General features: G+C 42.9%; 1 protein-coding gene across 10 annotated transcripts in view; it reads left to right on the forward strand.

Annotated features, from left to right (window-relative positions):
• Positions 1-9953, forward strand: part of TM6SF1 (transmembrane 6 superfamily member 1) — a 74287-nt gene extending 64334 nt beyond the window's left edge. For all 10 annotated transcript variants that reach the window (XM_033919886.1, XM_033919882.1, XM_033919884.1 and 7 more), the window contains 2 exons: positions 547-666; positions 9651-9953. In XM_033919886.1, coding sequence (XP_033775777.1) covers positions 547-666; positions 9651-9842 — 312 coding nt within the window. In that variant the 3' untranslated portion in view covers positions 9843-9953. The remainder of the gene's footprint in view (positions 1-546; positions 667-9650) is intronic.
• Positions 9954-12622: the final 2669 nt, after the last annotated feature.

Genomic DNA, 12622 nt, shown 5'->3' on the forward strand with positions numbered 1-12622 from the left:
AGGTGATAAACGGTGGCAAAATGCAGTATTTTACAGCAGCAAAATTTTAACATGAAGTCACTAAGTTGTGGTACCTCAGGTTTGTGACTTGCATGATATATTTAATTTTGCACTCCAGGGGTGGGTTCTTGGGTGCTCCTGCCCCTGTAGCTCCAGGAATCACAATGTCTGTCTCAGCTCCTCAGTGCCATTTTGATTCTGGGAGCTGCCAGGGAAGGAACATCTGGGGATTGCACCTGAATCCTGGTAGTTATGGGTGATAGGGGTGGTAGGAAATCTGGAGGGGGTGGGGTGTACTTGGTGTTGCTGGAAATTGGATATCCATGACATCCCTTTTTAATATGGTCTTTGGGCATACTAGGCTGCATCACAGCAGTTCCATGCTGCTGGAGGGAAAGGGGGAGGGGGAAGAAGCTCCATCTCAAAGATTATTTATATATATATTTAGTTTTAACACTGGCTGTGACTATTTGCAGAGTTGACGCTAGCAGTGTGAAAGTTTGCTCATTGTTTTAAAGGGTAATATTTTTCTAATTAAAAATACAGATGCTCATCTATATGTTCTACACAGTTCCATGCTGTATAATCTCACTGTATGGCCTGCTGGTTCCTGGATGTTCTTGGATGCCCGATTTATCGCTTGTACATGCTGGAGGATTAGCTCAGGTATTATGAGTGCTGCATAAATAATAAAATCAATACAGTAGTCTTGGTCACTTTTGGATTGTTGATTTTCTGTGTGTAATCTTTATCCTGTCAACGTGAAGTCATTTTTCAAGCAGAAGTACAAGCATTCTATCAGCTTTCCTGTTCTCTGGTTGTTGTCTTATTTTAAAATGTTTATTTTTATTCGTTGTTTGGTGATTTCAAAATTAGAGATGGAACTTGCCGATTCCTTACTCATAAGCAACTTGTCAATCTCCCCTTGAATTCTCTGTGCTTTTTCTCCATTGACTTTGACCTTTGATGAACAGTTGAATAGAGGCAATGTTATAAACTGATGTCTCCATTTAGGTGCCTCAGTGCCATGCCTTGGGTGCTAATTCTTTAATGGTATCTGTGCACCAAGATGCTGTTATAGAAAACTATCATGCTGGCATGGGAACACCACTGCTTTCCTACTTCTGATGTTTTCAGCTAACTACTCTTGGAGGGATTCCCCCATCTTGTTAAAATTAGTCTTTTTTTAAAGTCTTGAACCTTCACTTTTCAATAAACCCTCCTCGCTTGCATATTAATATTGAACCACTAAATGCCAGGTGATCAACCACTGTAACAGTGGCGTAGCAAGAGTGAGTGGTGCCCCTCCCTCTTCTCCGCATCCCCCTTCCCTTCCCTCGTACCTCTTTCATTTTCCCAGCATGAGCAGCATCACGCAGGTGCGGGACCCGGAAGTGATGTCAGAGAGCCGACACCAATGCGGGCAGCAAGTTCGTAATGCTGCTCATGCTGGGAAAATTAAAGATTAAAGAGGTACGCGGGAAGGGAAGGGGCGCACACGTGTGGTAGGGGGGTTTGGGAAGGAGCAGGGGGCAGAGAGGATGGGTGCTAGTGTCCCCACTAAGACGGCACCTGAGACGGACTGCCCTCCCTTACTACACCAATGTACTTTAGCATCAGAAACATTCCCCCTGTTTGTTAGTTACCAAGTCCAGTGTGTCTCCATCTCACATGAGTTCCTTTACCAACAGCTGGAGTAGTTCTCCCTATAGAGAATCCAGGATTTCCCTGGAAAAAGATGCCCCAGTCAACTTTCAACATATCAAAATCACCTATTTTTAGTACATTCCTTTTTATAGCTATGTTTTTAATTTAAATCTCTGTCCACTTTCTCTGCATGTCACACCAGTGCAATTTGGCTTAATCTGGAAAGAGGGAATGGAAAATCTGAGTGCCTCTTTCTTCCATCTAAGTCCTGCAATTTTGTCCTTTTAATCTTACCTTTAATATACAATAGCATGTTTCTTCCTTTTTTCCTACTCTTAACTGCTGTTGTTGGATCTCTTTTTGTGAGCAAGTTAGAACATAGAAACATAGAAAGATGACGGCAGATAAGGGCCATAGCCCATCAAGTCTGCCCACACTATTTACCCACCCTCTTGAGTCTACTGACCCCCTAAAGAATAATTGTAATTATACTGTCACTCTACTGACCCGCTCATTCAGTCCTAATGACCCTATCCCTTGGCATGACCTCGTAGGGATCCCACATAGGTATCCCATTTGTTCTTGAAGTCTGAGATGCTGCGTGCCTCGACCACCTGCACTGGAAGCTCGTTCCAATGCTCAATCACTCTCTCCGTGAAGAAGTATTTCCTGGTGTCTCCACGAAACTTCCCTCCCCTGAGCTTGAGCGGATGTCCTCTTGTGGTCGAGGGTCCCCTGAGAAGAAAGATATCATCTTCCACCTCTACCCGTCCCGTGATGTACTTAAATGTCTCAATCATGTCTCCCCTCTCCCTACGCTCCTTGAGAGTGTAGCGCTGCAATTTGCTCAGTCTTTCTTCGTACGGGAGACCCTTTAGCCCCGAGACCATCCTGGTGGCCATCCGCTGAACCGATTCAACTCTGAGCACATCCTTACGGTAATGTGGCCTCCAGAATTAAACACAGTATTCCAGATGCGGTCTCACCATGGCTCTGTACAGTGGCATCATGACTTCAGGTTTCCTGTTGACGAAGCTTCTCTTGATACAACCTATCATTTGCCGTGCTTTAGATGAAGCCTTCTCCACTTGAGTGGCTGCTTTCATGTCAGCACTGATGATTACTCCTAAGTCTCGTTCTGCCGTAGTCCTGGCTAAAGTTTCTCCATTCAGGGTGTAAGTTCTGCAAGGATTTCCGTTGCCGAGATGCATGACCTTACATTTCTTGGCGTTGAAGCCCAGCTGCCAGATCAAGGACCAATTTTCTAAAGTACGCAGGTCTTGCTCCATAGCATCCTGAAGATTATAGCCGTTTACTACATTGCATAGTTTGGCGTCATCAGCGAATAAGGTTACCTTGCCTTGGAGCCCTTGAGTCAGATCCCTAATGAATATGTTGAAGAGGAGTGGGCCCAGGACCGAACCCTGTGGCACTCCGCTGGTCACCTCCGACATTTTAGAAAGGGTACCGTTGACCACCACCCTCTGAAGTCTGCCACTAAGCCAATCTTTAACCCATGCAGTTAGAGTCTCTCCTAATCCCATAGATTTCATCTTGTTCAGCAGCCTGCGGTGTGGGACGCTGTCAAACGCTTTGCTGAAGTCCAGGTACACGACGTCCAAGGACTCTCCTGAGTCTAGTCTTCTTGTTACCCAGTCAAAGAAGCTTATTAGATTGGACTGGCATGACCTACCCTTGGTGAATCCATGTTGGCTGGGATCCCGGAGATTTCCCTCGTTCAGGATCGTATCTAATTTATACTTAATTAGTGTTTCCATGAGTTTGCACACTATTGAGGTGAGGCTTACCGGTCTATAGTTCGCAGCCTCAGCCTTGCAACCCTTTTTATGTAGAGGAACGACGTTGGCTGTTTTCCAGTCCAACGGAACTTTCCCCGTACTTAGTGAGAGATTGAAGAGCACCGCCAATGGTTCTGCCAGGACATCTCTCAATTCTCTGAGCACTCTTGGGTGTAAATTGTCCGGTCCCATGGCCTTGTTTACCTTTAGCCTTGCCAGTTCGTTGTAGACGTCCCCAGGAGTGAACTCAAAATTCTGAAACGGGTCATCCACGTCTTGTATTATCATCAACTGTGGTCCGTGTCCCGGTGCTTCGCAGGTGAAGACTGAGCAGAAATATTCATTTAGTAGTTCTGCTTTTTCTGAATCCGCCACCGCGTAGTTTCCGTCCGGTTGTCTAAGGCGTACTATACCGTCTGTGTTCCTTTTCCTATCGCTGATATACCTAAAGAAGGATTTGTCCCCTTTTTTAATGTTTTTTGCCAGAGTTTCTTCCACTCGAAGTTTGGCCTCCCTAACTGCTGTTTTGACCGTTGCAGATCTGGTCTTATATTCTACTTTAGTTTCTCTTCTCTGGGTGCGTTTGTAGGAAAGAAATGCTTTTTTCTTCTCCTTAATGAGGAGTGAGATCTCTTCAGTGAACCATTGGGGTTTGTTGTTTCTTTGCCGTTTGTCTACTGATTTTATGTAGCGATTAGTTGCTTCGTGTATGGATGATTTCAGGTACGACCACATAGTTTCCACATTGCCGGTCTCTGCTTGGTCCTGTAGCGTCTGATGAACGTGATCTCCCATACGTGCGAAGTCGGCGCCCCGAAAGTTGAGCACCTTTGTTTTTGTAATTGATTTAGGGGATCCTTTCCCAATGTTGAACCATACCATGTTATGGTCGCTGGAGGCTAGCGTATCTCCTACCGAGACCTCTGAGATGCTTTCCCCGTTTGTGAGTACCAGGTCTAGGATTGTCTGGGCCCTAGTGGGCTCCGTTACCATCTGTCTGAGATGTACTCCTTTTATGGAGTTCAGAAGCCTCCTGCTGCTGCTGGTTGCTGCTGAAAATGTGTTCCAGTCTGCGTCAGGCATGTTGAAGTCCCCTAGCAGCACAGTGTCACCCCGTAGAGTTATATTCTCTATGTCTTCAATTCTGCGTCCATGTTTTCCGGTTGTCTTGGAGGTCTGTATACCACACCAAGATACAGGCATTTTTTACTACCTCGTGCCAGGTTAACCCAGAGGGACTCCCCGGTATACTTGACATCAGTGATCCTGGTAGTTTTGATGTCTTCTTTAATGTATAGTGCTACCCCTCCACCTAACCTGCCCTCTCTGTCCTGACGAAGTAGATTGTACCCCGGTATAGCCATATCCCACCCATGTGCGTCAGTGAACCAAGTCTCGGATATTGCCACCACGTCCAGATTGGCATCCCTTATTTCAGTTTCTAGTTCTAGAATTTTATTGCCTAAACTGTGTGCATTAACATACATGGCCCTCCACACTTTGTGTTTGCTGAGTCCCTGTAAGGCTATTCCTGACCGAGTCTGTGTGGCTCCAAGAGAACTGTTTGCATATTGGGTCCTTACCTCGGAATCTGAGTGTCGACTCGTCCCATCAGGATAGTTCCTTTCCACCCCAGTATATGAGTAGGTCCCCTCCCCCAACTTACCTAGTTTAAAGCCCTGCGAAGTAGGCGGGCTAGTCGGTGTCCGAAGATGTTCTTACCTCTGCTGGTTAAATGGAGTCCGTCTGGTCCCTGTAGTCCTTGCAGCGCCTCTCTATGATCCAGGAATCCGAAGTTCATATCTTGACACTATCCTCGTAGCCATTCGTTCGTTCTCAGGATGCATTCATCTCTGGCTCTTCCCTTGCCTCTAACTGGTAGGATTGATGAGAAGACTACCTGCGCACAAGTTGTTATTGTTGCGGTTTGGTCTTTAAAAACAATTGAAAATATGAACTTTTTAAGTAGAAATAATATATAAAAATAGCTAAAATAAATGCAGGCTGTGATTGTGACTGGTGTCAACAGAGAACTTAGGACCAACATGATTCTTTACCTTATTCTAACAAGGGAGACGATCAGATTGGGTAAAACACAATTCAGGATTCTATAGGGGAAGAAAAAAAAAAAAAAAGGAATCACAAGTTCTGTAGCTGAGTTATTAGAACTGGCTAATAGGGCCTAGCAGTTTTCCTTCCTGTTCCATTTGGCCTGCTTCTGGGCCCTGCAAAGTCCAGAATGTAAGGTAACAATTGGAAACAGTGCAGCTTGTGCATGTGTCCGGTGTTGGAGGAGGTGAGACGCAACCACCGGACACTTAAGGCACAAGTTTTCCATAAAGAATCAGTTGGTCCAAAATCTTGTCTCTTGCAGTTGATACTTTGATAGTTTTTCACTTTCTGCTTGGTGCACTGCTTCAGCTGTGTATAGCTGAAATTATCAGAAGCAATTAAGGAAAGATTTATAAGCTATAGTTTATAAAGTATAGTTTATACATATTTCCTTAATTGCTTCTGATAATTTCAGATAATCCACATTTTGGATTTGTAGGTACTTCTCATGCAAAGTTGTCATTTCTTTAATAAGACATTAACTATTTTTTTCTGTGGCTCTCCAAGTACCTACAAATCCAAAATGTGGCCCCCTGCAAAGGGTTTGAGTTCAAGACTGCTGTGGTACTTGGACCCTGCTGAAAGATTGTTTCTGCAATTATTGAGCTGTGAGGTGAGAGGGGGTCTAAAAATAGGATAAAAATCCCCAGGTAGTTATGAATTAAGCTTTCACAATGCCATTTTCCAGTCCTGGTTCTCATTGAACTGGAAGCCCCAAGGAGCAGGAGGAAAATTAGTGAGACAAAAATAAAATTTCTTTTCTGCTGCACTTCCTAAATCACATCTTGTTGAGCTAGTCTATAGTGCCTCAACTAAAAACATTTCCCTTTTTTGTTTTAAAGCTTTGCTTTCAGCCTGTAAATAGTTTTTCTAAAAGGTAAACTTCAACAGGACAATAGATTTTCTCTCCCTTAGGCAAGTACTATACTTCTTGGTTGAGTGTTTTCTTAGGTTCACTTAGTTTGCCCTGCATTAGGGTTACCAGACATCTGAGAAAACCCAGACATGTCCTCTTTCTGGAGGACTGTCTGGGTGCCCAGAGGGATTTCCAAAACCCAGCAGTTTGTTAGAGTTTTGGAAGTCCCTGACCTCAGGGCTAGATCTGGAGGGCCTCTTGACGTCATGTCAACATCCATGCATGCACAGACAAAGGCTTGGGTAGGTTTGTGTGGTTCAGGGTGATATAGTTCATGTTTATGATGACAGCCTGTTGGCAGGTACTAGAGGAATGAATACATATCACACTCCCGGGAGTCCCAAAGGCGTAAGAATTCTGTGGAAAAACTTTGGTAAATTTGACAATGGACTTCCACCAATGGCACAATATAAAGCGGAAAATGACAAGACCTGTAGTGTATACTGAACAGACAATGCCATTGGGGGGACTGTAATGTTTTGTACCTGCTGAATTAGTAAGAATCCAGCACTTCTTTCCCTCATAAAATTCTCTCCCAGCTCTGTCCTGCAAAAACAACCAACCCACACTCCTATTGTGATCCTCAGCTATCATCTCAGGTTCCTTGTGCAGCACAGAAGGGTCATGCGGCCTGAAATAGCTGCTAACAGATGGAGGCAAAAAGACAACAGCTTTTATATTGCTTCTATCTTTAAATGTTTGTTAATGCTGAAAATATGCCTTGAGCTCACTGAGTGCCCCTCTGTGTATGACTTCTTTTGTAAATTTAAACTGGACACTGGCAAAGGTTATATTTAAATGAGTAACTAAATATAAAAGATTATTAATCTAGTTCAGTGAGAGGATGATATAGGTTAGCAGTGTTGTAGGATGCCTATTTGGTATATAATGCCATGTGTGTTTCAAGTTATTTTTAAATAACAATAACTTGAGTATGTCATTTGATAAAATGTTCTACAGCATTCTACAATATTTCTATCAGTATTAAAGATACTTATTTGGTTTAATAAGTTTCTTTTTCCTTGGCTATCACTGCCAGCACTTCGAGGAAGGTATTTTCTCCTTTGTAGTCTATATTATGAGTTTCTAAGCTCTGCAACAGGGTATTTTTGAGTCCAGTGGAATAAAAAAAAGGAATTTCTGGGCACAGCAGCATCAAACTAAATAGATGAGGCTGTTTTTAGCTTGGAGAGAAGAAAGGTGACTGTTGACAGGAATAACAGCATGGGTAACTGATAAGAAGAGATCAAAATGGTGCTAGCACATTGAAGGCTTGGTTTATAAAAAGTGATTTCCCTATATAAAATAAAAGATTGTACAGTATACTTGAAGCCTTTTGTTTTAGGGAGATAGGACCTGAATGGCAGGCTGACAGAGAACTGAGCCAGACCTCTAGGTAAAGGCAAACTGAATGAAACTAATGCAACCAAGTTTTATGCAGCTCTTTGCCTATCGCATAGAAATGGGTCATAATTGTACTGCAGTTGTTTGACAATGACTTGACCTATCTTGTCCCTTTGCACGCTGGGAGCACTGTCAAAAGTACTTACTTAGTTGGATGTACTCCTCATTGCATCTTATAAGTAATGGAACACACATTTTGGAGTTACTCCAGCTGTTTTTCTTACTATGCCGTCTTCAACAATAGAGATGGGAAAGTACGTTCATGAATTCCTGGCAGCAGAAAGACTCTTATTGCTTTTCAAACCAGGCCAATACCTCAATGTAAAGAAACTGTTAGAGGAAATTTAATTTTGATGCCCATAAAAAAATAACATTAAGGGATTTTGGAGTTCTTTAAGTAGCAGAAGTAGAACTATAAATTAGAGATCATAACTGCATGCAGTGTGTGGCAACAGAAACATACTCAAGAAAAGAACAGTGGGGAAGGGCAAGATGTTTCCGTATGGGATCTTTATTAATGAACATCCTGCCATCATTTATTAAGACCAGTCTGGTTCATTCAGTCTACCCAGTTGTGGTTCTTCCACTTTGGCTAGATGAGGCAATAGATCCCCATACCAGTTCCAATACCCGAACCAAACACCAGTTCCCCACCCCCAGTGGGGGGGGGGGGTTCTTTTCTTTTTCACTGTCTTACATTTTTGTCCCAGGCCTGTCCAGAATCTGGTCTCTATTAACTGCACTGGTAGATCATTTTAAGCATTGTTATTGCTCTATGATTCTTATAGAATCAATGCTAAATCAATCATTAGATCTATCTCAGTATCTTATTACGAAGCTTTCTAATAATGTACATTACTACCAAAACGAGTAGCGTTTCTCTCCTGAAGTGCACATCAGCTTATCACTCCCATCATTATCTCTCTGATTCTGCACATTCTTTGTTATGAATATTAACTTCCAAAGCATTTTACTGCACTTTTATTTTTTTCTGCATCATCATTAGTGTCCACTCTGCTTGTATATCTTAGTGTCATCTACGAAAATGGAAACCTATCCTTCTAACTCCTCCACAATACTGATCACAAAAATATTGAACAGAAACAATGCTAGAACCAGACCTACATTTATGCATAGGCAATACTAGCAACTGCCTCTGAGGTCTAAACTTAATAGCCACTAACTTGCTGCTGCTGAAGCCGTGTCTCCAACTGGGATTGCCCTGAACATTCTTTCTCTGCTGGCTGCAGGAAAGCAGCAGCCTTAAGCAGTCAGCATGGAGCTTCAGCTCTTGCTTTAAATTTCAGACCCTGTGGATGTCATAGCCTTTCATGGGTTTCCACTGAAAACAGGAAGCCCTATGTGGAGGAGGGTGCAAGTCTTCCACAAGGCCTGAGATCGCATGCCAGCTTGGAAAACCATGCAAGGCTGCTATTACTTAGGTAAAGGTAATATTTGGGAGTCACTCTGTATTGATGATTTATGGAGGTAGGGAGTTTTTCTTCTCATCACCCCTTTTCCACCCTCCCCCCCCACTACTCCAGTAAATCTTGGAGGTGGGCCTCCCCCCCCCCTCCATTGTCTGTGAGAACCCAACTTTTAAATCAAGCCATACCTAGAATTGATCCCTGAGACCCTCCTCATCATGATTATCTCCTTAGATTGAATTGCATGGAAGAGAACAGGTCCACAATAAAATTTTGTGACATATATTACATGTGGAAGATACACATCTCATTTACCTTCCTTATGTTTCTGTTTTATGTCTGTAGGCCCAGTTTTCCCATATTGGTGCTTCTCTCCATGCCAGAACTCCTTACATCTACAGAGTGCCACAAGAAGCTAAAATGGTCTTTTTATCATTAAATATCCTCCTTGGAATTGTGCCCCAACTTCTGGCCTATCGGTGTGTCATCAAACCAGAGTTCTTCATGAAATTAAAGCAAGATACCAAAGCAGAGTAAAATAGCAAAATTCCTCATCTGGATATGAATAAATATGGCTCATGGCATAACATATCTCTTACTGAAGAACCTCAACAAAATGTATTGTAATAAATAAAATTGTACAGTCTAGTCTGTGTATTTTGATAGTGTAATCAAGTCCTCTAATTAGCTTGGATGTGTGGGTTTTTTTTCTTTTTTGTACACAAGCTATTCAATTGCTCCAGAAATTTGTTGGGTTCCAGGGATAGGTAAAAAAAACATTCACATCATTTTGCTCAGAGTGGTTAAAGCATACAACTGTGACCAGGGAAATCTTGGATTTATTTCCCTATCCACCATTTGTACCTTGAGTATATTATTTGTCTCTCTTCAAATGGACTGTAAGACCTTTTGAAGAGGGGTATTGTAGCCTTGTGAATTATGTAAATGATCTATATACACTGACAATCAAGTACAAGTAATTATGGGGACAGTTCTTAGGTGGTTTTGTCAGATGCAGCCCTACAATTTTGATAGCTTATTGATGAATAAATGCATTTCTTTACTGAAGATAATGTGTTCACCAGCACTATCTACCATAACCTATCTGCCTTTTGATTGTGAAGTTACTGCTTTATGTACTTCTGTTTTGTATGTTTTTTTTGCAAAAATTATTACACGTTAAATAGTAAACTTGTATTAACTGAAATATGTGACCAGATCTGAAGGGAGATAGGATGGAGATCGATGAAATCCTCACAATTAGGAGAAATATTGCCAGAGGACGTGATAAAGGCAGTTAGTATAACTGGGTTTTAAAACTTTTAGAACATAAGCAATGCCTCTGCTGGGTCAGACCTAAGGTCCATCATGCCCAGCAGCCCGCTCACGCGGTGGCCCAACAGGTCCAGGACCTGTGCAGTGATCCTCTATTTATACCCTTCTATCCCCCTTTCCAGCAGGAAATTATCTAATCCTTTCTTAATCCCCAATACCGTACTCTGCCCTATTACGTCCTCTGGAAGCGCATTCCAGGTGTCCACCACACGCTGGGTAAAAAAGAACTTCCTAGCATTTGTTTTGAATCTGTCCCCTTTCAGCTTTTCCGAATGCCCTTATTCTTTTATTTTTTGAAAGTTTGAAGAATCTGTCCCTCTCTATCTCTCTATGCCCCTCATGATCTTATACGTCTCTATCATATCCCCTCTAAGTCTCCTCTTCTCCAGGGAAAAGAGACCCAGTTTCTCCAATCTCTCAGCGTATGAAAGGTTTTCCATCCCTTTTATCAGACGTGTCGCTCTCCTTTGAACCCTCTTGAGTAACGCCATATCTTTCTTGAGGTACGGTGACCAATATTGGACGCAGTATTCCAGATGTGGGCGCACCATCGCCCGATAGAACAGCAGGATAACTTCTTTCGTCCTGGTTGTAATACCCTTCTTGATTATACCTAGCATTCTATTCGCTAACAGCACCAGAGTGGTGAGGCCTCACACCAGAACATTACCTCTGAAACTTTCTCACAACAGTATTCACTCCCCTACTGAAGACCCTCCACTCCCTATAGGTCCTCTCCAGATCTACTTTAGTAATGCTCTCGTAGCCTAGGGTAGGATAAGCAAGAGCAATCCCCATTCACTCCTGCCTTTTTGCCAGCCCCAGCTTCAAAATTGTGGCCATGACTTCTGACAGTAGTCTCGTGGATGGGGGGTCATTAGGAAGGGTGTAAATATTCTTGAGAACAACTGACTTTAAGAGCAGTGAACATTGCCTCCCTCCATATAGGCCGTTTGCAATGTATCTGCAAAGCAGTGACCTCTCTCTACACATTCACTAGCCACTAGTTTCTGGACCAGTTTGTCATTAAGAACAGTGCCTTTGGCGATTTAACTGCTCAACTCTTCAACAGCTGAGCAATTATGTCACAAGCTGAAGCAATCCTGAGAATGTCAGTCACCCACTTATGTGCCCGATTCAATACTGCTAGTTGATGAAAAAAGCAAAGTTGCTTATCTATAACAGGTGTTTGCCTAGTCAGGAATATTAATCAGATATACAATCCTGCCCACCCCCTCTTCAAGAGTTGATTCTGAGCGTTACTTGAGAGGACTGCTAGTTAGGAAGGCTATTTATTAGAGAATGACACGGGTGTTGGCGGGCGGAAGCTTCTCTGACGCAACTTCTGGTTGCATCAGAGGAGAAGCTTCCACCCGCAGATGCATGCGACTTCAGGCAGGCTTCGGCAGCTTTAAAAATTTACACATTAAAATAAAACATGCCACGAAGTTAAGGAGGAGGGAGATAGATGCATCCGGTAGATAGGAAGGAGGGGGCTGCGCGCGTTCCCTCCCTTAACTGCAGAGACAAGGCCATTCACTGCTCCACCCCTTGTCCCCGTACCTGCAGTGAGCACTTCCCCCCCCACACTGTTTTAGTGAGTTACCCACAGCTACCCACGGGTAACAGCCACCGTGTCATTCTATACTATTTAAGCTCATAATTTTTATTAGTTCTGAGAGGATTATTCTGTCCCACTGCTGTCCAATGTCACCCCATCTGATCCTTTCTGTCTATGGAGAACACCTCTTACAAGTTAAGCATCTTTGTTTTCTTGGGGGGGGGGGGGGGGGGTCCCCAAAAATTATAATAATGAAGAGACTTCACCTGTGCTTTCTTCTATCCCAATTCAGTATGAAGAGTGTTTGGAGTTAATTCTTTAGTCATATTATACACCCATGGTTACACACGTGCAGTCACATAATCTACTCTATTTAACGATGATATAAGAACTCACATGCAGGCTGATTGTTTACAGTCAG

Source organism: Geotrypetes seraphini, chromosome 14, assembly GCF_902459505.1.
Source record: "Geotrypetes seraphini chromosome 14, aGeoSer1.1, whole genome shotgun sequence".
Taxonomy (NCBI): domain Eukaryota; kingdom Metazoa; phylum Chordata; class Amphibia; order Gymnophiona; family Dermophiidae; genus Geotrypetes; species Geotrypetes seraphini.